The sequence below is a fragment of the Eublepharis macularius genome, chromosome 11 (assembly GCF_028583425.1).
Source record: "Eublepharis macularius isolate TG4126 chromosome 11, MPM_Emac_v1.0, whole genome shotgun sequence".
In the NCBI taxonomy this organism is placed as follows: domain Eukaryota; kingdom Metazoa; phylum Chordata; class Lepidosauria; order Squamata; family Eublepharidae; genus Eublepharis; species Eublepharis macularius.
In genome coordinates this window covers 33744267-33771702 of record NC_072800.1, presented here as the reverse complement: position 1 = coordinate 33771702, position 27436 = coordinate 33744267, and the positions used below count along the sequence as shown (strand labels likewise).

Sequence of the window (27436 nt, the reverse complement as noted above, 5' to 3'; positions counted from 1 at the left end):
TTTGCTCAGTGTCAGGGAGGCTCGAAAGCTTCTTCAATGCAGGTTGGATATGTTTTATACATATTTCATGGTATAATTTACAAGCAAGCATGATGTGCTCAATTGTTTCTACTTTCCCTGCCTTGCATGGACAAACTCGCTCAGCCATCGGGACCTTCTTATAACAGCCTTCAAGTACTGCAGATGGGAATGTATTACATACATCGGGCTAATGAGAAAGCCCTATGGTGGGACGGGATCTCCAGGCTTGATAGATAAGAGGCTGGAGAAACCACATATCTTGTTTGCAGGGGGGGGGGCTAGGAAATTGGAGACCCTCGCAAGGTCCCTCTGTCTTTCGACATCCAGTATACGCTGTTTGACCACAGCCCTTGCCTGGTCCAGGGCCATCACAGGGAAAGGTTATAATACAGACATTCTCATAGTGGAAATCCTTCTCTCCCCGTTAAGCTTATAAGAAAAACTCTGTTTTCTTCACAAATTGCATTTAGAATTCCTGCTGATGTCTTGGGCCTGGGATTTTGTTTCACGTCATTTTAAGGGCCTGGATCTGATGCAAAACAAAGATCCAGACACTGGTTAAGGTGCAGAGCTGCCAAGTTTAAAAACCATTTTTAAAATCTGTTACTTGGGTAGTGCCAAGTGGCTGAGAGGTGGATCCCTATATGGGTTGGGGGTGGAGCCTGCTGGCACAGTGGGCAGAGTTCAATGTGGGTCTGAGGGATGGGCCCTCTGGCTCAGGGGGCATGGCCCAGCAGTTTTTGGTTAATTTGTGGGGCACCCCACTCCAAGCAATGAGAACAAGAACAAAGTAGTCTGGCTTTATTCTAGTAGATAGGCAACCCTTTAGAGAAGGGTCTCATCTAAACAGAGAGTTTATAGTGGCACTTTCCCCGCATTTCACATGATGGGCAATGATCAAAAATATCCCGTCTTTACCAAGAAGACAAACTAGGAAGGGCATGTGGATCAGAGAAAAGGGGCAAAAAGCCTTCTGTGGGCAAAGGCAGAGTGGAAAGAAAACTGGGAACTCCTCTCCTCTCACAAAACTCCCTTGCAGAGCTGAACAAACAAGCACTTTCAAAGGGAAGTGAACACCCCCCCCCCGCTGTGCAGCTGAGTCTGGTCATGCAGCTGTGACACTATACATATCAGGCTTATGGTGTAGCTTGGGTAGCCTCTCGAAGTTTTCTGTTAGTAAAAGGCACCACCACAACACCAGGCTCCTAGGACCCGAGAAATCCCTTTGCATGGAAGAAGTTACCTAACTTCTAAACAAAGCGGCTCTTCATAAAGGCACAGCTAGGAGGCAACAAAATAATTCCTTGAATAAAACGGATTATGGCTGAGCGTTCCCTTCACCTTCTCTGCATCAGTTACTGTGCAGATTGCTTTCATTGCCAGGGCTAAACAGTCCCCACTGCAAAGAATGTTAATGCTGGAGATTAAATGCCAAATAATAGATATTTACATAAATATTTTGGCCTGCTCTAAAAAGAAAACTGGGAATGCTTCACACACACACAACGAGTTTTCAATTTAGTCAGCAACTCTCTCAGAGGTGATTCCAAAGTCAAATTCAGAGGCTTATTCAAGAAAAGTTTTCTTGAGGGCCACACAACTGTCAAAAATGGCATCCTTCACAGCAACAGGTCCCTTACCTGATGATGTGATATCATCACGTAGTGAGTTTCACAGTCACCTTACAGTGTGTTCTTGGAGAGAAGCTGCTGTGAGAATACGATTTTCAAAAGCATCCCAGTCAGGGCTTTTTCAGATGTGCAACCAAACACAAAAGGGCAGTTCCTGGGTCAGGGGGAGAAGCGTTTTCTAAAAAGCATTTGTGCAATTCAAAAATTCACATCTTCCGCATTGATGCCATCACATTCCCCAGTCCCTGTGGGCCTTCTAAATTTCATGTGATGTGACTCTAAGCAACAGAGTATGTGCCCACAAATAAGGAAAATGCACACATGTGTTGTAGTGCAATGCATATGATTCAAATTTTCTTCTAAAACAGCCCTGATTCCAGTAGCACACACAACACATACACCAGCCCCCGGGCACATTCTACTCGAGGGGAGCATAGCTGACAATATATTCAGACCATGACAAAAGTCTGACCCATTTCATTGATCAGGTTTCTATCCATTTCTCAGTTCTAGTTGTGATTGGATTTACTTTATTTATACCCTGCTTTTCTCTTCAATGGGGACTGTTAGTAGCTTACATCATTCTCCTTTCCTACATTTTACCCTCACAACAACCCTACGAAGTAGATTTCAGCTGAGAGAGTGTGACTGGCCCAAGGCCACCCAGTGAACTTGCACGGCAGAGCAGGAATTCAAACCTGGGTCTCCCAGATTCTAGTTCAACACTCTAACCACTACACCACACTGTCTCTCCTACACCGCACTGGCTCTGCAAACAGTGCATACATACACTATTTGCCTGAGAAACTGAAGTTGTCGGATGTTTAGCCAAGATAAAAAAAGTCCAGTGACATCTTAAAGACTAACATTTCATTTATTTATTTTGCCAAGATGTCAAATCATACCTTGTATTAGAACCAAGAGCTTGGTTCAGTCAACCAGGAATTACTTTTTTTTGTTGACTCAAGAAGACCCCACATAGGAAATCTGAGGTCCTGATTTGTACACCTCGATCATCATTTCCCTACTAATGTACTTGAGATATACCCAAAACAAATACATTTATTTAAATACAAAGAAAAAGGGATAATAATATGAAAATCTGGCTGATTTGTTAAACACAAATGATGGTACTTCACAAGCCAAAGGAAGCTTTTCCTCAAAGTCCAAATGGGCAGCTTAAAGTGTATGTGCTTTTATACTCAGTGGTCCCCTGAGGTATCATTGTTGCTCAATCATATTTATGCTTCCCTCTTCTGGGGGAACCTCCAAGCTACTCCAGGCACACTGCAGCTCATTTGCCATTCCTGGCTTCCTTCTAAGCAATGACCTCCTCATGTCCTGAAACCAAAACTGTCCTCAGGTAAAGAGATGCTCATCAAGTTATCCTGTCCTTTGGTAGAAATTAATCACATCCTTCTAAAATCACTAGTTTCAGTGGACATAAAATGGACAGAGCCACCTTAAGATTCACTGTTAATTGCCTGGACTTCCCTCTCTGACCTATAATGAATTGACAAGCCAAACCAAAAACACCCGCATCAAAGTGCTATTCATATATTGCACACAAAAATTTAAGTGCAAATGCAAAGGGAGCACCATGTACACAAGTCCTTTCAATAATTGCCCGTTCCAAAGCACCATGTATCCAACTTGCAGGGAGAATAGCACTTTGGGCACCTTGCACTTTATCGATTGGTACAGTATCCTGATGTTAGCACTGGTATGAATATTACTCCGACTGTTGGGGATGATTGTTATTAAAACTGTATAGTTTGCACATTGATCTCCAATACTGTGTGGTTCTACATACTGGTTGTGGTATATGTTACTTTATTGAGTTAGTAAGTTGACGCAGGTATTTTTGGTTTGGCTTGTCTATAGTGCCGCGTTCTCTCTATTTGGTTATCTATAATGAATTGAGGCAAACCAGCAAATAATGTGTTACAAAAAGACAGGGCGGGGAATCAAGACACAGCCTGTGAACTCCATAGTCTTAGAATCATCCTGATCCAAGTTGTGGATGGTTTCTGGTGCTTCTTTTTTTGGTCATTGCCAATGATAGCCCAGTAGGTAGGAGAAGGGTGAAAGCTTCAGCTTCCAGTTTGATAGGGATTGATGTGAGGTTCTCTCATCTTCCTGAAACTTGTGCATTACCCTCCGTTGATCTGTGATTGTAGCTAGGAGGGCCAGCATTGAAGGCCTGCCTGAGCAAGTTTTATGACTGATCTATCATATTGTCACTAAAATGGCACTTGTTACATGTAGGTTCCTAATAAGAGCTTTTCCTGGCTTTGAAAGTGATGGGGGAGACATCACCTGCACATCTGGATATAATGTATTATTAAGGCACAGGAGCTGAGCTGTTATTTTAAAGCTGATAGTAAAAGAAAGGAGGGACAAAACAACAGTAGACATGTGAAGCCTCCAGGAGTATTCAAGTACCAGTGTGAGACCATAACAAATTACAACTCAGTCTTACCACAGTTATGCAGAAGTAACTTACACAGGTTTCAGTGATGTCTGGGAGTTGGTAGAGTTCTGAAATGGTAGAATAGGCTGTACCATTTCGAACTGTGGGGGAGAGAGATCAGTGTGGTCTTAGCTGAGGGGAAACAGGGGCAGCTACCCAAGACCCCAACCACCCATAGCCCTGCCCCCCCCAAGAAACTGGCTTCTGGTGGCAGTGGTTGCGCCTGTCCACCTGACTAGGGGTGAGGACCACCCTTGCTTGGGAGAGAGAGAGGATCAAATTTAAAAACTAGCACGGTAAGGAGAAAGGTTTTATCCTTGCCCTAGGTCTGTTAATGTGAGGGGACTATGTAACCCCTCCCCTCCAGTCTGGAGTGATACGGTCCATTCTTCCACCTCAGTGCTCTGTCACCTCATTACCACATAGACCAGGGCTTGGTAGGACTGCCAGTTTAGTTCTGTCATTCTCTCAATATTCTGAAGCGCAATATAGTTTCTGGGGCTGTAATTTAAGGAGGAAGCAGGGGAGGAGGATGTTTTCCCACTGAAAAACTGCCATTCATAAACTGCTTTTATGGATACTTATTAGGGTTGCCAACTCTGGGTTTAAAAATTCATGGAAATTTCTAGATGGGTCCTGGGGATAGTGGGGTTTAGGGGAGGGGAGAGACCTCAGTGGGGTATAATGCCATAGAGTCCACCCTCCAAAGCAGCCATTTTTTCCCAGGGAAACTGATCTCTATTGTATGGAGATCAGTTGCAATTGTAGGAGACCTCCAGGCTCCACCTGGAGGTTAAAGGAAAGCGTAATATATATGTATAAAGTTATTTAATCAAAGTGCAAAAGTGCAGAATTGTGCAAGATGCTATACAAGATACATTCAGTTATGCTAGGTAATTCACAGAATTAGTCCAAACTGACTATAAGCGGATCCCTTGCAACCCCTTAAAACAGATTCAATGCATTATCCAGATTGTAATAGAGGAGGGACTCCTTTCAAATGATATTGATCAGAAGACCTATGATGCCCTAATTAATAAAAATCCCCGCACCCCCGTTTTTTACATTTTGCCCAAAGTTCACAAACCCGGTTTTCCCCCTCCCGGAAGGCCAATAATCTCAGGCTCCAATTCAGTACTGGAACCGATATCCACTTATATTGATTTTTTTCTTCAGCCATTGGTCATGCGCACTGCAGCTTACCTTAAGGACACCACGTCGCTTATATCTCTATTGGAGTCTTTAACTATACCTGAGACAGCTTATCTTATGACTCTCGACGTGAAGTCTTTATATACTTCTATTCCGCACGAGGGCGCCAGAACAGCAGTAGAAAGCGCATTATGGCTACGTGCTATACAAACTCCGTCTACTCCATTTTTACTTAGTCTCTTAGACATCATTTTGGAAAGGAACTATTTTAAATTCAACAATGTATATTACTATCAAACGAAAGGGGTGGCAATGGGGTGTGCTGCGGCCCCAAGCATTGCCAACCTCTTTATGTCACAACTAGAACAACATTCTATTTATTCTGAGCAGTGTCCCTTTAAGAGTTCAATTGTTTTTTATAAACGATACATAGATGACGTCATAGCCATTCTTGACTCATCCTGTGTCGCGGAGGACTTTGGCAATTGGTTAAACAACCTTGATCCCAATATTCAATTTTCATGGGAAGGAAATGAACTTTGTATTCATTACCTGGATGTTGTCATTTATAAAAACACACAGAACTCCTTGGGAGTACGACCATACAAGAAAATAACGGATAGGAATTCATACTTGCATTACAACTCGTTCCACCCCAGACGTTTGAGGAATAACATCCCCATAGGCCAATTTTTTAGGATTAAAAGGAACTCGACTAACCAGCTAGATTTTATTCAGCATAGTCGGGATATGGACCTTTGTTTTGCTGCTAGAGGCTACCCAGGACAAGTGAGGAGATCAGCTCTTAGACGGGCTGAGTCTACCTCACGAGAAACATTACTGCAACCTAAGAGCCGGCAGGAGGACACAAGAATTAAATGGTCCTTGGAATATACTTCCATGACTGGGGCCATAGATAAAATCATTAAAAAGCATTGGCATTTAGTTAGTGGGATTGTTGGGTGTGAACAGTATCCGTTAGCGGGCATCAGAAGAACCAGAAATCTTAAGGATATTCTTGTTAGGTCTGAATACCCCAGACCCACTACTGGTGGCTCCCTCCCGAGAGGGCATTTTCCATGCGGGGGTTGCTCGGTGTGTAACTTGATGGTGGATTTAGGGAGTATTATTACCCTCCGAAGTGGACACCCGTTGAATTTTTCGACTTGCAAGTCCTCCCATGTGGTTTACATCATCCAGTGTGGTTGCGGTCTTAACTATGTGGGCAGTACCGCACGCCAGTTACGCATTCGGATTCAGGAACATTTGTCTAGAATCAAGAATCAAGTTAGGGAGGCCCCTTTGGTGGAACATTTTCTGTCCAATCATGATGACCCGAGGGACTTGGTGGTTTCAGTTCTAGAGGTGTTGGATACTGAATGCAACACTAAACTTTTACAGTCTGAGAGTAAATGGATTTTTGAGCTACATAGCTTAAGTCCTTCTGGATTAAATCAATCAATAGATTACTCTTGTTTTTTGGGTTAGTATACCCTTTCAGTGCTCCTCCAGCTTTGTTGGTCTCTATGAGTGTACTTTGGAATTGCTGTAAGGCGGGTGTAAGTTTTTTGAACTTTTCTATGTATCCCTGTAATGTATAAGTATTTGCGGAATGAGCTTGCTTGTATATATATCATGTGACCAAGGGTAGCTACTTTAATAACGGGGTGGGTCGTTCATCTGACTATCTGTCGACTAAATTGCGCTTAGAATTACTTGTGGGGAGTGAGGAGAGATGGCATCTGTGGAGTGAGTACAAATTCTTTGAACATGGTTCTTGTCTATCACATGAGATATGTAGTTAATATTTATTACTGTAACTTTATTTATTAGCCCATGAACACTAGCCCTGGAAGAAGAACCGAAACGGGAATTGAGAACAACAGCTGATGCCCGTCGGCTAGTTTTGTCCTATTAATTCCATCTCTGGACACATGGACTGCCTTTCCCCTGATTGTGCACTCTCCATTCTTGATTGTATATTTATATGAATTAGTGACTGTTTTTGCGACAGACGTTCTTGGTTTGGAGTAAATTCTGTGAATTACCTAGCATAACTGAATGTATCTTGTATAGCATCTTGCACAATTCTGCACTTTTGCACTTTGATTAAATAACTTTATACATATATATTACGCTTTCCTTTGCTCTCCGGTTTGTGTTTTTCTTGAGTTGTTCCGGGAGCTTCCCTTTCGTTGTTGTCCACCTGGAGGTTGGCAATCCTAGCAGTTACAAGGCATGACTTGATACAAGTACTTACTAGTGAGATTTAATATTCACACAGTGTCTTCTATAAATTGGGTTGTTACCTGTGTGAAGTGGATAAACATATTTAATTAGCATGTTAAGTTGCCAACAGCCAGAAGAAAAATACCCAGCCCCTTTAATAGAAGCTTTAGCAGCTGCTATTTACCAAGTGATGTTATTTTTCTCCATGACAATATGGTACCGCAGTTAATGTGGCAGACGAGAATCTTGGAGACCCAAGTTCAAATCCCCACTATGCCATGGAAGCTTGCTGGTTGACTTTGGGCCCTACATATACTCTCAGCCTAACCTAACTCAAAGGGTTGTTACGTAGGGTTGCCAGGCCCTTTCAACCTCCCGGTGGGGGACTTACCTCTGGTGGGGGGGATGCACGCACGTTCTTGCAAGTGCGATGACATCACTTCCAGGAAGTGATGTCATCACGTGGCTCCGCAGGGGCTCGGATTGGGGCCGCTGCGGAGCACGGGAGCACTCCTGCACTCCGCAGCAGCTCAAAACAGGCCTGATCTGCACCAAAACGGGCCCCATTTGGGCTGAAACGGGGGCATTTGGGGCTGCTGTGGAGGGCAGGAGTGCTCCCGCGCTCCACAGCAGCCCCGGTCCGATCCAGGTGGCTGCTGTGGAAAGTGCCTCCCCGCCCCCGCTGGCCAGGTAAGTGGAGGGGGCCCCCACCGCCCCCACTGGGGGGTCTGGCATACCTGTTCTTATGAGACTAATATGGAAGAGAAGAGAACAATAGAAGCTGCTTTGGAGAGAAAGGCAAGGTATAAACGAAGTAAGTAAATAAATGCCATGAAAAGCTTCAACTGCCATTTCAAAACATTAAGCCTCTATTAAAGGGACAGGTCCTTCTGTCATCCAGGGTTGGCAGGGTGTGGCACTGGCAAGCCCAGCACACTTAGCAGAGGCAGAGCCCGAGTTTAAACAAGACTGTGGAGAAGTCCAAAATCACATAGCTGGTTCTTTTGTATCACCAGCCTCACTCAGAAACCAAACTTAAGTTTTTCCCAGTAAGGATAAAAGCAGCTGGTGGTATGTGTGATGATTTTGGGCAGGAAAATAGCAGGAGGGGAAAGAATTAAACCACCTCACTCCCTTCTCAGGGCAGACTGGGATATTAAAATGGGAGTGATCCTTGCCTGCTCCGAACCAGCACAGAGGGAGGTGTCTACTCATTTCAGACTTGACCTCAGAAGGGATGTCGGGTCACCCATTGCGACCTCCTGTACTGCTGCTAGTAGCAAGCCAAGAGCCACTGTTGGCCACATCTGAGCTAAGTGACCCCCTGCAGTCCTGGCAGAATAGCTGGGGCTCGGCTCAGCTTGCTTCCAGGTGGCAGCTGTCCCTCTGGGCAATGGTCCACTAGGAACTTTCCCTGTAAGTTAGCCAGTCTGCACTGGTGTGGATTGGTCTCCCCTTTTAAATTGCTACTCCTGTCGCCATGTTCAGTTTAAAAGAAATCATGGAGGGAAAACAGCCACAGAACTTTGTGTAACAGGCTGTTCCGCCCCAGCTTCCAAATACTGTCTTTCAAGTGCCACAGGACTCTTGATGGTTTGCTTCTTCCCTTAGTTATCTTTTAATGCTTTTTGTGATAATTAGTTATCCTTTAACAGCTACTCAGTGTGAACTGTGTGAAAGACTCTCTCTCTCTCTCTCTCTCTCTCTCTCTCTCTCTCTCTCTCTCTCTCTCTCTCTCTCTCTCTCTCTCTCTCTCTCTCTCTCTCAAGAAGGGTTCCCCTCACTCCTTCCTTCACTATTTGCATTGAGGCACCAAGCCAAGAAAGTCAGTTCAAAGCATTCTTCCAGTCTCTTGTGCCTTAGTATGGATTGCTGCCATTATGATCACGAGGGGCAGTCCTGGACATTAAAAACAACCCTGGAGTTGGCGGAGTGGTACAGGCAGTGCTAGAGGGGACACTTGGCTTGGACTGGGAATGCAAGAAGAATCACAACTGGACATTGTTTGCTGGAAGAGTCAATATTGCCTTGGTCATCGTTGCCTTGGTCAAATGGCCCTGCTGCACTGCCAGGAGTCAGGAGGACCACTAATGATTGCATGTGATTTTTTCCCTAGTTATTTTAGTTCTTGATGAACTTAAAAAAACCAAAAAACAGCTTGGAGATTTGAATCCAAAGGGAAGGTATACATATTGATCCATATATATTTACGAAAAATTATTCTATGCATTGCCACCAAGCCACCTTACAGCCTGAACTTCTGCAAGCAAGAAGTAAGAGCCGATTCACGTGTTACAAAGGCAATCGTTTTAGCAGAGATGTTCTGGGAGTTCCTCACTGGAAAGAGAGTGCAGCCCAGTTCAGATGGGGACTGTTACGTACATAGAGAAGAGAGTTATGGTGCTTAAGCATTTCCCTAGTGCCATTTTCCAACCTGAAATACTCCTAGGAGCTGGGATTTTTACCCACTAGAGAAACTGACATGTATTGATGGCTACAGATAAGTTTCCCTGGCAAGGCAAACATGTGTGAGGGGCCCTTTAGCACATAACTACATGATATGCCTGACACCTGTTGAGTCAGGGGTGCATGACTGGACTTGTAGTCAGATGTGCATTGAGGAAACTCACCTTACGGAGCGCTTGTTTGCTTTGGTGCTGTGAGGGGGGACGAGGAGCTTCCAGTTTCCCTCCCCACCTTACTTTCACCAGCAGAAAGAGTGGGGGGGGGGCTCGCTCCTTTTCTTTGGCTTCATGGTCATGTACCTGCGATACCACCTATGTTGGGCATATCATGTAGTTTGGCCCTAAGTCTACTGAGTTCAAGTATATATGCACAGGATTACCTCCATGAGGTCAGCCAGCTATCCAGGATTTAAAGAAACTTCTCAGATAGTAGTTAGGCAGAGGTTAAGTGTTTTAGGTTCCATTTTGGACCAATGACATCTCAGTAACACATGAAAAAGAATACGAGAAGTTCAAAGGCATGCTCTTTGAAAATCAACAATACATTGCTTTAGACCAATGTTTATGAGTGCCAGAGCGGTGAGTAGCAATACCTGAGTTCAAACTTTTGCTCAGCCATGCGGTTCACTGGCTGACCCTGGGCCTCTCTCTCAGTCTTCTTCTCTCTCATCCTAACGTATTTTGCTTGAAGATAAAATGGAGGGGAGAACCATGAACACAGGGAATTTGTTACTGTTACTTCTTATATCTAATGTAATAATAGCCAGAGGTGTAAATACTCCAGAGGAATAATAGAGTTATCTAATATAGGGGAGAACTGGGTCCCTAAATGGCACCTCTAAAATGTTTTGGGAGCAGACGTGGCATGCTGGGAAGAAATGCTTCAAATCTACAGCATGTTTTACTTCCAAATTGTGCGTTCAGACTTTGCTGATGGGTCCACATGTTGCAGTGGAATGCGTTTGTATGACTGAGAGTGAGTGAAGCTCAGCTTTTCCACTTTGTGTTGGAAAGGCATTGGACGGCAGATTTATGTTTGTCGACTAGGCAGAAGGACTGCCTCTCCCCAGCAAGTTGCCTTGTCTGTGTTTCCACACTTAAGATGGCTTCCTTAGCATCTATTAGAGCCCGTTCCTTCTCTATAGTGCGTCATCTTGTAGAACAAGCTCTTTGAGGAGGCAAGGGGGCAACGTCTTTCCAAGTTTTTGTGATGTGTTGTTAATGTAGTTTTATTTGTGAGTGCCCTTAAGGTAGTTTTAAGTTGCAGGCTTTTTTTTTTAGATGGGGAGCAAAAGTGGGTTTATGCTATTAAAAAAATAATTGTTGGAATTGGAAGCTGCCTTGAGCCTCAAGGGAAAGACAGGGTATAAATATTTTAAACAAACAAATACAGTAGCAAGATATCTGTGTAAATATGTTGTGTTTCAGGATCTGTTTCTTTGGGGAGAATGGAAAATGGACTATTTTAATATTCTTTCATTTAAATTAGGCAAATGCAAAATGGAACTGATGTTAAAATGAAATAAGGGGGCAGCCCACATAGTTCCCATTTTCTCTCAAGCTCCCAAATCTTAAAATTTGGGGAAGGAGTTTAGTCAGCGGGGGTTTTATTAAAAGTTTCAAGCTTTATTTAGCCAGTCATTGCCCAATGGTTATAGCTAAACAATGAAGCAAGAGTGGGATCTTCTCTGTCAGAATCTACCACACCTTCAGATTTCATTTTGCTTAAATACCTCCAATGACCTGTGTGTGACCTTAGATCTCTGTGCCATCTTTACGTCTCTAGCCCAAGCTTTATAATCACTAATACAAAAGTCAAGGAATGCAATACCATAATCTAGAATTGCAGAACTAACCTGCTAGTTTGCTAAATGTATTCCTTTGCTTCTCTTGCAGGTGGATTCCTAGTCCCTTATCTTATCATGTTAATTGTGGAAGGGATGCCATTGTTATACTTGGAGTTGGCAGTGGGACAGCGCATGCGTCAAGGAAGCATCGGGGCATGGAACAGAATAAGTCCTTACCTCTGTGGGGTTGGTGCGTTCCCCTTTGTCTTATTTTCCTGGTCATGTGATCCTTATAGAATTCTTCTTGGATACCCAGCCTTCCCAGTTCAGCAAAATGTCCTGTTGAGCCTGGGCCAAAGGTGTTCCCATCTCCTCCTAGGGTTACCAGCCTTCCTGTGAGGCCTGGAGTTCTTTCGAAATTAAAAATGATCTCGAAACGACCAGATATCAGTTTTCCTGAAGGAAATGGCAGCTTTGGAGTATGACTTGTATGGCTTCACAGAGGTCAGCTCCTCTCAGTCTTGGGAAAGAGGGCATAATTGGGTGATAAAGACATTTTTCTGGCCAGTGCTTCTTCTTGACCTTCTGAAGGAAGACCTTGGGTTCAAAGTACTCCTCCTGAACAATTAACTGATTCTTTTTGTGGGGGATTGTGACCCTGTTCAGAAGAGGCATTCCTGCTGCCCCTCTAGGATTGCTGTCCTCCAGATGCGCCTCAACTTTAAAACTATGTAATTCCTCAGTAGTCATTACTTTTGTCTTCTTGATGTTCAGTTGTAATCCTGCTTTGGCGCTTTCTCCTTTAACCTTCTTCAGTAGTCATTTCAAGTCTTCACTATTTTCTGCTAGTAATGTGGTGTCATCTGCATATCTCAAATTGTTAATGTTCCTTCCACCAATTTTCACTTCACCTCCTTCTAGATCTAATCCAGCTTTCCTTATGATATACTCTGCATAGAGGTTGAACATGTAGGGAGATAATTATGCATCCTTGTCTGACACCCTTGCCAATTCAAAACCATTCTGTTTCCCCATATTCTGTCCTGACAGTAGCCTCTTGTCCAGAGTACAGGTTGTGCATCAAAACAATCAGATGTTGTGGCACCCCCATTTCTTTTAAGACTCTCCATAGCTTTTCATGATCCACACAGTCAAAAGCTTTGCTGTAATCTATAAAAAACAGGCTGATTTTTTTCTGAAATTCCCTGGTATGTTCCATTAGCCATCATAAATTTGCAATGTGATCTCTGGTGCCTGTTCCTTTTCTGAATCCAGCTTGAACATCTGGCATTTCTTGTTCCATATATGGTAAGAGTCTTTGCTGTATAATTTTGAACATCACTTTTCTTGCATGGGAAATTAACATGATTGTCTGATCATTGCTGTGCTCCTTGGTATCCCCCTTTTTGGGGGATTGAAATGTAGACTGAGCGTTTACACAGTTTTAAAGTTGACAATGAGGAAACTGAAGTTGTTCAAGATTTTCTATTCCTTGGCTCAATCATCAACCAACAGGGAGACTGCAATGAAGAAATCAGAAGAAGATTGAGACTTGGAAGAACAGCTGTGAGGAAGCTAGATAAAATCCTTAAAGATAAAGATGTCTCTCTGGGAACCAAGATTAAGATAATCCAAACTATGGTATTCCCCATTGCCATGTATGGATGTGAAAGTTGGACGGTAAAGAAAGCTGACAGGAAGAAAATTGATTCATTTGAAATGTGGTGCTGGAGGAGAGTTTTGTGGATACCCTGGGGAGCTAAAAAGAAAAAGAAGTGGGTACTAGATCAAATAAAGCCTGAATTCTTCTTAGAAGCTAAAATGACAAGACTAAAGCTATCGTACTTTGGTCACATCATGACAAGATCCTCTGGAAAAGTCAATAATGCTAGGAAAAGTGGAAGGCAGCAGGAAAAGAGGAAGATCTAAAACAAGATGGCTTGACTCTATAAAAGAAGCCATGTCCTCCAGTTTGCAGGATCCGAGAAGTCTGTTAAAGATAGAACTTTTTGAGGTCTTTCATTCATAGGGTCACCATAGGTCGGAAATGACTTGACAGCACATACCAACAACAAAAGTGGGCCTAGAGATCTCAGAATTACAACTGATCTCCAGACTATAGAGATCAGTTCCCTTGGAGAAAATGGCTTCTTTGGAGGGTAGTTCTACAGCATTATACCCTGCTGAGGAGCTTCCCCTCTCTAAAACCCATCCTTCCCAGAATCCACCCCTCTAAATTTTCAGAAATTTCCCAGCTGATTGGCAACCCGATGCCTCCCCAAACCTTGGAATAGCCACTAGGAATAACTCCATCTTGTCAGGACTGAGCTTCGTGATCTTCCATTATTTACTGTGAACAAGCATCCAGAGGGAGAGAAAATAATTCATCTTTAGATTGCTGTGATCCTTTTCTGTATAATTAATAACATAAAATAGTTCCAGTCAACTTATCAACACGGGACAAACAAGCAACTTGTTGAGGTCTGCGTAAGGAATAAATGGGAAACTTTTCCCTTGGCTGAAATCTACCCATCCAGCATCCAATGATCTCTTTTTATCAGATCAGTTCCCCAGCTCTACGTCACTCTTCCCCTCTTGTGAACTGACACCTGCACTCCCTGTTCCATGCCTCCCAGAGCACCCTTAGTCTTCCTGAGGCTGCTTCTTGTTTTTTTTTTCTTCCTTTAAATTTAGAAACTAACCTTTTTCTTCATAGCTTGGGAGTCCTTTGAATATGTAGAAACCCTTCCTTTGCCTTTCCTAAGCCAAAACAATATTTAAAACTTCCTGATGAAAAGCATACAAGAAGGGAGCCTGGCTTACTTAATAAGGCAGTGAATTCCACAGCTGTCGGAATAACTCTCCACTCTCACTGTTCTAACTTCAGTAAAAGAGCCCATGTAGGACCAGACCTCAGCTGCTGATCCATGGGTCTGGAGAAAGATGTATGGGCAAGCAGGTGTGGAGTGATGGCTAAAATGTCGGACTAGGACCTGGGAGAACCAAGTTTAAATCCCTGCTCTGCCATGGGAGCTCAATCAGGTGACCCTTGTGCCTAGCATACTGTCTCAGCCTAACCTGCTTCACAGGGTTGTTGTGAAGATAAAGTAGAGCAGGGAGATAAGCTGCTTTGGGACTCCACTGGGGACAAAAGCACTGTATACATTTTTTTTAAGTAGTGGTAGTTCTGAGAGATGATAAAATTGCAGTTCCAGATCTTAACATTAGTCTTTGTATTTTCAGGCATTGCCAGTGTTGTCGTGTCCTTTTTCCTCTCTATGTACTACAATGTCATAAACGCTTGGGCTTTCTGGTACCTCTTCCATTCATTCCAGGTGAGAAAGAGAATACTATATTTATAAGTGCACACAATGATCTTCCTTCCGTCCAGGATCAAGACTGGGATTCTGAACAATTATATCTGCTGTCATTCAGAACAGACACCTGGAGAAGCCGCAGTATGAAAAAGCCATGGTTCAGTGGTAAAGGATCTGATCTGCATGTATGAGGTCCTTGGGTTTGTTCTCTGGTGTCTCCAGTTAAAAGGATCAGGTAGCAGGTGATGGGAAAGATTTTGACCTGAAACCCTAGAAAGCTGCCATAGATCGAGGGTCTAATTCAGTATAAGGCAGCTTCATGTGTTTATGCTATCTTACATCCAATGGCCCCATTATATTTTTCAAGTGTAAGATGCTGTACATACAAATCTTTTGTGAATGAGCAGAGACAGCAGTGGTCAGACATTCCGCTGGTTTGTTATGTTAGGTACTCTCCGACAGAAGAGGGGCTTCCTCATTTGAATGTGTCCTGCTGCGTCAGACCCCTGATTTATCAAGGTCAGTATTGTCTACTCTGATGGGCAGTAGCCCTTTTCACATGTTATAGTGAATGCATACACAATTTGCATGTATGTGCGTACACTCATTTGTAAGAAAGAGCCAATGAATGTTCCCTATACAAATGACACTGGTACCTAAATAAATGTGGGATTTAAAATTAAAGATTGAATGTAACGTGAGAATTACCCAACACTCATAAAGAAAAATCAAATGTGCACAGAACATGGATTGGACATGCATTCAATGTAACTTGCGAACAGGGTTTATGGCTCTCCAGGGTCTCAGGCAGAAGTCTTTCTCATCATCTACTACCTGATCATTTTATATGGACATGCCTTGGACTGAACTTTATAAGTGCAAAGAAGATGCTGTACCATTGGGTCTCAATCCCAGCTCTGTCCCCTTTGCTCAATTGTCCCAGGATTTTCAGAGCACTTAAAAGTTAGTCTGGAGTTAAACGGCAACTCAGAGCTATTAAAAAGTATATAGGTGAACGGAGGGCCAATAAGCAGCTGCATGCAGGATAAAACTGGCCCACTTGCAGCCAGTTGCCAATACTTAGAGGAAACAAGGAAATATACAAGGAGACGGAACTTCAAAGAACATCAACACTTTTTGACGACGTCAAGTTTGCACAAATTGAAGTCAACAACATCTCAACATTAAAATATAAATGTTTACATTGTGAGCATTTTAAATACATATGTTGTGATCCTATGATTGCCCCAGAATTTGGTAGTGGATGCTGAATTCAGATAATCTCATCCTGTATTATTGTTAAAAAGCAAGTTTCTAGCCCCTCTTGGTGTGCAAAGCAGCTAGCAAACAGCAATCCTTCTCCAAAATGTTTAACTAAAATTTGTTGAAAAGAAAACTTGTTACATATTTAGTGTGGAATATTGGCAAACAATTTTTTGGAGTTTATGTATTTCGTTTTTAATTATTACAAGCCTCTTTATGGGCCTTTGTTAAGTCAAAAATCAATGTTTCTATCAGGAAATATCCTTGCAAGAACTTTTATGATCTGTTTCAGGATAAGAGTGACATAAAAGTGTTTACAAATTAGCTATCGGGTTTCTCAGAAACACTAACTGGATTTTGTTGATAAGGACTACACTTTATAACGTTCGTGAGGCATTTAAATTGCGTAATGGCCCTTGAGCATGGAGTAATATGCAACAGCACTAGCAGTGTACAATCTAACAAGGAACTTGTTAACTTGTGACACTGATATACAGTGACCTCGCCCCCCCCCCAGCCTCCCCTCATCAGCAGCACCTGCCTTGAAAACACCCTTGTCTATGGGGATTTGCATAAACATGGGGACTAATTGCAGTTCATCTTGTCCTCCCGGGTTTTCATACATACATGAGCCATCAATTCGCAACCGACTTATGGCAACCCCATCAAGGGGCTTTCAAGGCAAGTGAGAAGCAGAGGTGATTTGCCAGTGCCTTCCTCTGCAGAGTCTTCCTTGGTGGTCTCCCATCCAAGTACTGACCTTGCTTAGCATCCCGGATCTGATGAAATTGGACTCAACTACGCTGCCATCCAGCCCCTCCCTGGGTTTAGAGGATGTTTATCTTTGCAAGACTCGTAAGATTGACAATTAGCAAAACTTTCAGTGCAACCCAAATCAGTCTTGTAAAATTCCTCCTGTGGTTTGTCTTAGGGTCTCACTAGACATGCAGGTTTTTAGAGTCGGGTTTGTGTCCCCCAAAATAGTATGGGAAATACACCCAAAATACCATGGAGGGAGTGTCCCCCCCACTATTTTTTCTGCTGCAGGTGGAGTATTCTGTGCATGTGGAGCAGTAAAAACGGGGGGGGGGGGTCCTCCCCCCATCCTATTTTGACATGGGTCGAATCCACATTCACCCATTACCCGCATGTTTATCGGATATCTTCCGTTTGCCTCCAATCCGTGATTTTTTTCTCTTCGTTCACATCCCTGCTTCCAATTCGCCTTTCTCGCGCGTCCCTCCGGTCACACGGCCGCTCGAAAACTGCTTTTTTGGAAGGGACCTTTTTTCCCCGCCCATTTTTTAAAAAAAATTTTGAGCTCACTTTTCCGTTATTTCAATCTTGTGTTATAAAGAAACATCATTGAAGATAATGATGCCTCTCTTTCCCACACTGACAGCACTGATGGCTCTTCCGTTTCTTTTTTGGACATTTTGAAGCATGCGGGAAGCTTTCGTAGGCATTTCCTATGCAGGACAGTTCAGAGCTCGAATTTTACTGAAGTTTCACAAAGCCAAGCTTTGGGCGGGTTCAGGCCGGTCAGTCACTTTGGATGAAGAGGCTGGTTTGAAAGGTGGTTTGAAAGGTGCAGTTTGAAAGGCTGGTTTGAAAGGTGCGGGTTGCATGTCTGTGTGAGTGGAGCGTGCCGAGACGCCACCCAGCCGTCCGCTCCCCCTTCCCCCCTCTCCAAGACTGGAGCGGCAGCGCCTGCGGGGTCAAGCCGGCTTGGTGGCCAGAGGGCCGTTTACCCCAAGGGGGGAAGGCTGCGCCCCCTCCCGCGGACCGCCGCGCTGATGGGCGACCTTGCAGGGGCAGGCGCCCCGCGAGCTGGGCCTCTGCGTGGCGAGCGCCTGAGCCGGAGTGCCCACAGTGGAGAGGGCGCCTCGCAGCGCAGCGCATCCTTGCTCCCCGGCAGCGCAGCACTGGCTCACTGCAGAGAGAGGCTTGGAGGGACGCGGCTGTCTCCTCGGCCGGCATCCCCGGCCCGCCGCCGCCGCTTCTCTCGGCAGCAGTTTTTAAAATCCCTGTTCGTCTTCAGCCCCCCTCCGCGGATGTGCCAGCCCACGGGCCAAGCCACCTTTGCTGTCCCGGCAGCCCCCGCAAGCCCCGCCGTTCGGCTCAGCCGGGGATGCCTCGGCCAGTCCCTTCTCCGCTCTGAGCTGGGAGCCTCCAGCTGCGCCCGGGCTTCGACTCGGTCTGCCGGGCACCTTCTTGACCCCGGCGGGAGAGGAGGCGAGCGATGAGCCCACCGGCTTCCCAGCGCCTCCAGCCCCGCCGCTGGGGCGGCCCTCGGCAGCAACTGTTTTCTTTATTTTGAATGATTGATTCACTGTAATTTCGATATTACAGTAATATAAAATAAAAAAATAAAAAACAGTTAAAAAGGAAGTTTTGCGAGTCCGTTCTGAGGATGGATTCACCCCAAAATGATTTTTCAAACTACCAGATTTGATTCAGAAACAGCATAATCAATAAATCCAATGCTATGAAGTCAAAAACAGTCTTTTGCAGACTACGGAGCACTTGCAAGTTGAATCAGCCAATAGGAACTCTCGGAACGGCCGGAGAGACAGGAAGGGGGGGTGGTTTTTTAAAAAACCACGTAAATTGCGCATTGGCCCGTTCACGGCCACCGTGAAACTCCCGTTGAAAACCTGTGACCACATATTCGGGAGAAATGCGAATGAAATGCGTCTGTTTAATGAGGTAATGTGACCGGCACTCAAGATTGCGGGGAGAATGCGGGGAAAACGCGGAAAAAAAGAAGTAATGTGGATTTGGCCATGGAAAACAGCTTGAGGGGGGAATGAGGAGCCCCTTCTCCCCTCACAGAGGCATTCTGAGGCCGGTTGGGCTGTCCTTTATTTTTAAACAGCTATTTACTTTTAAAATGCTGTATGGTTGCAGAAACCCGAATTGGGTCTGAGAAACTCAGACTCAATTCTTTAAAAACCTGCATGTCTGGAGAGACGCTTAGTTGTGGGGTAGTGTAAAAGTGAAAATTAAAAAGGAAAGCATGCATTTTGCTGCTGTATTGCTGCATCTATTCCTCAACAGCTCACATGATAGCTTTCCTTCGACTCCCTTATGATGATATAAGAGAGCACAAGCTTTCAGACTACACATAACTCTTCATCAGGTAAACGATTAAGTGGAAGTAGACAGCTAATCACAAACTCATTAGTCTGCAAACAATTATTGCATACTTTGTTGATAAGTAGAGTGCTGTGGTCAAAATCTGTTTAACATATTTTACTCTCTCTGTTTGGAGAGGTAAAGATTTGTGATTAGACCACTGTATTCTTAAATGAGCTGAATATTTTCCGTTTAAATATAACTGTTGTTCTGTATATGTCTGTGAGTTATTTCCTTTACCTCCTGCCTATTTAAGAGGCCTGCAAACTCAAAAATGTGCATATTCTTATACCATCAGAAGTTAGTCTAAGAATGATCTTTTATCTAAGTTGAATTTTAAACATTGTTAGGAGTCGGACATACAACTTGCCTAGATTTCAAAGACTAAGAGACTTCATTACAGAAAGATTGTTTAACGAGCAGGGTAGGATTTATGGTTCAATCCCCAAATCACCATATATTGGTGTGGTGCACTGCATTTCATCCTATGTTGCCTAAGATGCACTCTTTGCATGATCGCCAACCAAAGGAACTTACAGGAAAATGAGTGTTCTCATATCTGCTTTCCATCCCAAGGATCCTTTGCCATGGGCAAATTGTCCCCTGAATAGTAACCACACTAACTACGTGGAAGAGTGTGAGAAGGCATCCTCCACTCAGTACTTTTGGTACAGGAAAACTCTGAATATTTCTCCATCTATTGAAGAGAGTGGGAGCATCCAATGGGAACAAGCAGTTTGTCTTATCCTGGCATGGCTGTTGGTCTATTTGTGCATTCTCAGAGGAACAGAGTCCACAGGCAAGGTAAGGAGACTATTATTATCAATTCAAAGTTAAATTATAATTAGGGCTTGAAGTTAATTAAAACCATTTGGGGTTTAATTCTTCTCTGCTAAAGAAACACCAGGTCGTTGTTGTGTGAGTAAAAAATGCAGGCACCCCAATTTGATGATTATTTATAGGAGAGAAAACCAAGGCATAGGCAGCATTCCTTCACTCACAAGGCTACTATTCATTTAAGCAGAGGGCTCTAACATGTACATACATACCAAGGACAACATGCATGGTTCAGTTACTTCCAGTGTGACTTAAGGGGCAGCCTGCCTGTGAACAGATCGATGCTCACTTGAGCATACCTAGATCCAGGGGTCATTTCATAGAAAAAGAGCTGGAGGAACTCATTAGCATAACTCATTAGCGTATGCCATGCCTCTTGCCATCACCGGAAGTGTGTTATTAGCATAACTGATTTGCATATGCTACACCCCCTGACATCACCTATTCTGGCTGTTTTAGACCCAATCCTGGCCATTCAGGGCCGAAATTGGGCCCAAAATGGCAAAAAGGGGCTGAAAATGGTGGAAAAGGGGCCCCAAATGGTCAGGATCGGGCCGCTGATGAGCGGGAGAGTGATCCACCACCCATCAGAGGCCTGATCCAGGCCGTTTTGGCCCCAATCCAGGCCGAAACGGGTCCAAAATGGCCGAGAGTCAGGTGGGGCCACCTGATATATGACCTCTTTGGGGAACTGCCGAAACTGCGTTCCTGTGCGTTCTCCCTCGAAATGAGCCCTGCCTGGATCTATTAGAGTGAGTAGATCTGAGTTGGCCTTGATCACGTCCCTGAACTCCTTGGAGGAAGAGAGGAATTAAAAATCTACTAATAAACCAACTCACTATCAAGTAAATCTTCAAAATTCAAAATATGGCTTTTAGGACATGCTTTCACAGATTGAAATGGAGCCGTTTTATTTTCCAAATATTGCTTCAGCAGTAACAAAAATATTATAGCAATTAGTAAACCACTCTCTTCCTCTCTCCCCAATCTATAATATTTGTCTTCTCCTCATGGACTCAAAATATTATGTGGGAAAGGTTCCTGACAATATTGGTTGTTTGACAACCAAGAGGTTTGAAGCATTTTCTTCTATAAATTGAACCCCAAAATTAGAGCATGTGCATATACAGGTTCATCTAAACCAAAATCTACCCCTAAAGCAGAAAAAGTTGCTCAGAATTGAAATGTTGCTCAGAAATGAAAAGGTGTTGTGCAACTCTAATAAACGTAGCTCTTTGGTGGTTCTTTTTCAGGTTGTGTATGTGACGGCTACTTTGCCCTATGTGGTCCTCATCATATACTTAATCAGAGGCCTAACACTCCATGGAGCTACAAATGGACTAATGTACATGTTTACGCCAAAGGTACACATGCTATAGTTTGCTGGACAAATATAAAAAAAAATTGAAAACAAAACATATCTTTCATCAATGTTTGTTTTTCATACTGGAAGTTTAGGTCTATGAAAGAGCCAGAAAACCTATAATCCATATAAATATTTTATTATATTTATTTTTACTTCATTTATACCCCACTTTTCTCCCCAATGGGGATTCACAGTGGCTCCCCCACTTTATCCTCACAACCAGGGCTTTTTTTCAGCTGGGATGCAGTGGAACGGAGTTCTGGAACCTTTTCAAAATGGTCACATGGCTGGTGGCCCCGCCCCCTGATCTCCAGACAGAGGCGAGTTTAGATTGCCCTCCGCGCCGCTTGGTGGTGTGGAGGGCAATCTCAACTCCCCTCTGTCTGGAGATCAGGGGGCGGGGCCACCAGCCATGTGACCATTTTCTCCGAGGGCAACCCACTGAGTTCGACCACCTCTTTTCCCAGAAAAAAAGCCCTGCTCACAACAACCTTGTGAGGTGAGTGAGGCCGAGCATGTGCGACTGGCCCAAGGTCACCCAGTGGGCTTCCATGGCAGAGTGGGGAATTGAACCTGGTTCTCCCAGACTCTTATACAACCCTACTGGAACAGAAAATAAAATAGCAATCAACTAAATAATCTGAAAGCATGAAACTTGATTTCTTTTCTTCCCTGGCATCTGCTGCAGGAATGAGCACTTCCATGGAGGCCTCTTCAGTGTGAGAGCAGAAGAGTGTTCTCTACAGAAGTGGAATGGAGCTGCAGAAATGCACCAGAGCTCCATGTGCAGAGGAGGAGCATGTTACAGGGTTCTCAATCAAAACAAATGAATTTGGCACATTAACACCTTTGTTGCCCATGCAAGTCAGAAAGATCGCAAAATGTTTTAAAAATTCTGTGAGCTTATATATATGGGATCTGCTCCATTAACATTCATAGGATTTAACCTGGGGTTACTTTAACTTCGGGTTACACTTTAAAATATAATCCCCTGGAAAGAGGCTCTTAGAGGAATTTATATTGCAGTAGTCTGACATGGAACTTCCTTGAGGCAGTTACAGCCTCAGAGATAAAAACCGGAAATCAGATTAATAACAGATTGAACGTATGCCTGTTGGGCAGCTCCCTTTAATTGCACTCTCCAGAGCTCAGTTTTGGCAATGTCAAAAGCAGAAGGGTGCGCTCTGACCTGCCAGGAAGGAGGAATATAATGTTGAGCAGGAATGAAGAGTTACAGATCTGGGTGCTTGCCCACAATGCTGAGACATCTGGGGCTGGTTCAGTTTTATTGGTACTAAGGCTGAAGTTCTAATTCATACTTGCTTAAGTTAGGAGTGAGACCCGTTGGATTTAGTGGTGTTTATATCCAAGTAAATGCATATAGCATCAGGCTTTTTAGCAGCCTTTCACCACAGGAGTGGATCTTACCAGACAGGGAAAGCATGCTGTGTCCATATTGTTCATTCTCTATTCCATATCCATAAAATGAGAATTGCAATGACCTGACCTATGGGCATGACTTATGCGGCATAATAGCTCCAGTTTCATTTTTGTGTGTCTTACAGCTAGAGCAACTAGCAAACCCCAAGACGTGGATTAACGCAGCAACTCAGATCTTCTTCTCTCTTGGGCTTGGCTTTGGAAGCCTGATTGCTTTTGCCAGCTACAACGAGCCAAGCAACAACTGTGAGCGGCACGCCATCATTGTCTCCCTAATCAACAGTTCCACCTCAATCTTTGCCAGCATTGTGACTTTCTCTATTTATGGTTTTAAGGCAACTTTCAATTACGAAAGCTGCATAAGCAAGTAAGATTGCCTTTTTGTTTCGTCTGCTCCTCCTGAACAGGTATTGCAATCAGCTTGACCTTTGTTTATTTTAACAAGATGGAGATCCAGGAAAAAACAATGGGGTGGGGGTGTCATGGATTCCTACCATCTAATTTGGAGCCTTGGCATGAGATAACGGAAAGGTCTCTGAGTGTGCAATGAACCCATTTGAGAGAACACCCACTTAATGTCAAAGCATTACAATAATTGGCCCAGTATGAGGGTTCCTAAGGATGATTTTGACACACACACAGACTGAAAATAGATGCATGGTAAATTTCTTACTGTTTTGGAGCCAAGTTAGAGCACTGATCCACTTCTCAATTGTCATTTGGTTTAAGGTTTTAATTTTTTAAAAAAATCTGTCATCAAATCATTTTGGGGTACCAGAGGCTACCTTTTGAAAACATTGCTTATTGCTTTCTTTCACAGTATCTAAATTAAATGTGTTGACAGGGTGATCTTGCTCCTTACAAATGCTTTTGAACTGGAAGAAGGACTATTAACGGCAGCAAACCTTGAAGATATGAAAGTTTATCTAGCATCTGCTCATCCCAGTGAATATACAGAACTGTTTCCACAGATAAGGAATTGCAGCCTGGAAGCTGAATTAGACACAGTGAGCTGCTTATTATTTAAATAATTGAACAGACCAAAGCTTTATTTTCAAGGTGTTAAAAACACATCCTGGAAACCAGTCTGCTTTTGGTGAAGCAGGCTTTAAATTTATTATGGAGTATCTGCCACTTAACTTTGTGGTAACTCAAAAATTTCACTAAGGACACTTCTCCATAAATGCAACCTGGGGACAAGTTTGTGATATAGGAAAGTATTCTTAAAGCTACTACTGTAGGTTTGGACTTCAGAGTTAGCAGCGAGCAATTAACTCAATCAAGGGCTGACACCACACATTTTTTGATTTGATGAATGGGTGGCATAGCCAGTTACCTGGACCCACAGCTGGACCAGGATCGTTTTGAGTACGTGTAGTATGGATGCTTTCTGAACCAGTTTTCCATTTTCTGACCATTTTTCACAGACCTATTGTGAGACCATATGAGCTTGGGGTAAAATTTAATGAGGCATTTTCCTGCTCCAGAGTCCCAAGAATGTTCATCACATTCTTTTAGCCCAGCCAGACTGCAGTCCCTTTAAATAATAATAAACACAGTGAGGGCCCATCTCAAGAGGTAGGCCTTGTGCCGAAGTGCAGCACCTTACGGTTCAACAGCCCAAATGAATTCAATCAGATCTATTCTCCAGAACAAAATACTGGTGATAGGCAAGTGTGCTGCAAATCAAACTTCTTAGAGTTTTAACCCACAATAATAAAGGGCAACAGTCAGCCTATGGGCAGATCTTTTCAGGCAGGTATCCCCCCTCCCTCCATTGTTGCTTTGGACATGGCAGTGCCTTGTCCATAATCTTACTGTTTGGTTTTCCTTCCTCTGGGCAGGCAGTCCAAGGGACTGGATTGGCATTCATAGTCTACTCTGAAGCAATAAAGAACATGGAGGTCTCCCAGTTGTATTCAGTGCTCTATTTCATTATGCTGCTAATGTTGGGGATAGGCAGCATGCTAGGGAACACGGCAGCCATCCTCACTCCTTTGACGGACAGCAAATTCCTTTCCACTCACTTGTCCAAAGAGATGATCTCAGGTAAGCTTCTTACTTCCTAAACATACCCAAGGCAGTGAAAGGCAACTAGTTGTCCAGGTGCAAATCACCACTCTTCTAGACAGTTGCATACCCCACTCAGAATGGTGAACAAAGTCAGTGCTATTATCTCCACAATACAGCTGGGGAGCTGGGGCCAAGAGGAGGAGCTTACACAAGGCCACCTACTGAGCTCATGGCAATAGTGGGATTCAAACCAGCAGAGTGCTGATTCCTAGCTCAACCACTTAACCACTATGTTAGAGCAGCTTGCGATAAGTGTTGAGGGCGAACACTGTCACATGTGCCAACCTAATTGCATGCACGGTCACAGCGGCACTTGTAGACCTCTCCTCTTCAAGAATATGAACAGTGCCACCTATGGGGCTCCTGAATGTGACAAAGGTCATCATGTGTCTTGATCTGGTCTTTTACAAGCCAATATGATCTCTTTCCCATGTGCCTCTCCTTCCACTTTTGAAAGGAGTGCAAGCGTCAACAAAATGCTAACTACTTTGGGCCATCTGCAAAAGCACTCGTGCATTAAAATGGCACCAATCTGTCCAGCATTTGAACACCCATCACTTTCACAAGCAGAATGTGCTTCTGCAGTACATTTTAAAAAATATTTCCAGCTCTGTATTTTGCTTCCCACTGAGACTGGTTTGTTTCATTCTCACAGGTGGCATCTGTTTTGTCAACTGTATCATTGGCCTTCTGTTCACCCTTGAGGCTGGCAGCTATTGGTTCGATATCTTCAATGACTACGCAGCTACCCTGTCTTTGCTGCTCATTGTATTAGTGGAAACTATTGCTGTTTGTTATATTTATGGGCTAAGAAGGTAAGAACATCGTTGACATCAATGCACCAGTATTCTAAACACTGCTCTGTTGTGTTTCTATCCAGAATTCCTACTTATGTCTCTTTTATACCTCGGAAGCTAGGAGGCTGAAAATTCCTGGCAGTCTAGGATTTCACTTTCTGCAGTATACCTATTGCCTTGTTTTGACCAGGAATCTGTGGAACCATTTAAACAAAATGACACTGTTCAAAATGTATGTTTATATCCCATCTTTCTCCTCAATGGGGACCCAAAGTTGCTTATGACGTTGTTCTCCCACTCCTCCATTTTATCTTCACAGTAACTAGGCTGTGCGAGATTTTTAGATAGGTAGCTGTGTTGATCTGCAACAGAACAGTAGGATTTGGCACCTTAAAAACCGACAATATTTATAGGGTATGAATTTTCAAGAGTCAGCGCTTCCTTCTTCAGTTAAGTGTGTGAGAGTGTGACTGGCCCAGGGTCACCAAGCAAGCTTCCACATCAGAGAGTAGATTTGAAGCTGGGGCTCCCAGGCCAACACTTTAGCCCTTTACACTACGCTGGCTCATTGTACTTAACAAAATGTGTGCTCTCTTTTCCTTGATAGATTTGAGGAAGACCTTCATGCGATGACAGGCCATAAGCCAAGTTGGTACTGGAAGATTATGTGGGCTTTTGCTAGTCCTGTGCTAATTGTAAGCCTATTTATATTTTACATCACTGACTACATCAGTACAGGGACCCTGCGGTACCAAGCATGGGACGCAACAGAGGTATTTTGTTCACTTCTTAAGAAAAGCTAACCAGCAGTAGGCTGGAATTTATCAGCTTGGGAGAAGTATGGAAATCAAAGAGTCAATTTTGAAAACAAAATGTTGCAGTTAGCTGTTTTGGTTGTATTCTGTAGGACAAGGGGAAAACTGATCTACCTAAATGCAGCTTTTGATAAGTAAAACTTCCCAAGTGACTTTTTCTGTATTAGAGGCAAGATTAGTACACTGCATTTCATAAGAGAATAATCTAAAGAATTTTCAATCACATCTAAATAAACTGGAAACTATAGTAGTATAAGGGACTGTTCCTTAACTCTGCGAGTTAAGTTAGGGGCACACGAAGAATGACAGGAAGAAACAAAAACTGGGTATTTCCCTTTCCTTTCCAGTTCTACCAGCATGCTCACTTAGCTCTAAACCTCAGCAGGATAGTGCTATAGGACAATTGGGCTATGAAGCCAACTGATGTTTTAGAGCCAGATAACAGGATCTGCTCTTTTAACCCCAAACATAAGTAGTATTTTACTTCCCTTTCTCTATGCTGCACAATGATTTTGGAGGGGGGAAATAGGAGAATATTTGGAAATTGTTTAGATAGGTCCCTCAGATTTTCCAGAATCTTATGAGTGGTTGATGGGTTAGTAGTGAAGCAGACTAACAGTGCAATCCTAAGC

General features: G+C 43.5%; 1 protein-coding gene across 1 annotated transcript in view; it reads left to right on the top strand.

Moving 5' to 3' along the window:
* Positions 1 to 27436, top strand: part of SLC6A20 (solute carrier family 6 member 20) — a 35829-nt gene that overhangs the window by 4654 nt on the left and 3739 nt on the right. The window contains exons 2-10 of the mRNA XM_054991361.1: positions 11868 to 12008; positions 15002 to 15093; positions 20053 to 20280; positions 21567 to 21677; positions 23245 to 23486; positions 23964 to 24126; positions 24964 to 25168; positions 25848 to 26007; positions 26597 to 26762. Coding sequence (XP_054847336.1) covers positions 11868 to 12008; positions 15002 to 15093; positions 20053 to 20280; positions 21567 to 21677; positions 23245 to 23486; positions 23964 to 24126; positions 24964 to 25168; positions 25848 to 26007; positions 26597 to 26762 — 1508 coding nt within the window. The remainder of the gene's footprint in view (positions 1 to 11867; positions 12009 to 15001; positions 15094 to 20052; positions 20281 to 21566; positions 21678 to 23244; positions 23487 to 23963; positions 24127 to 24963; positions 25169 to 25847; positions 26008 to 26596; positions 26763 to 27436) is intronic.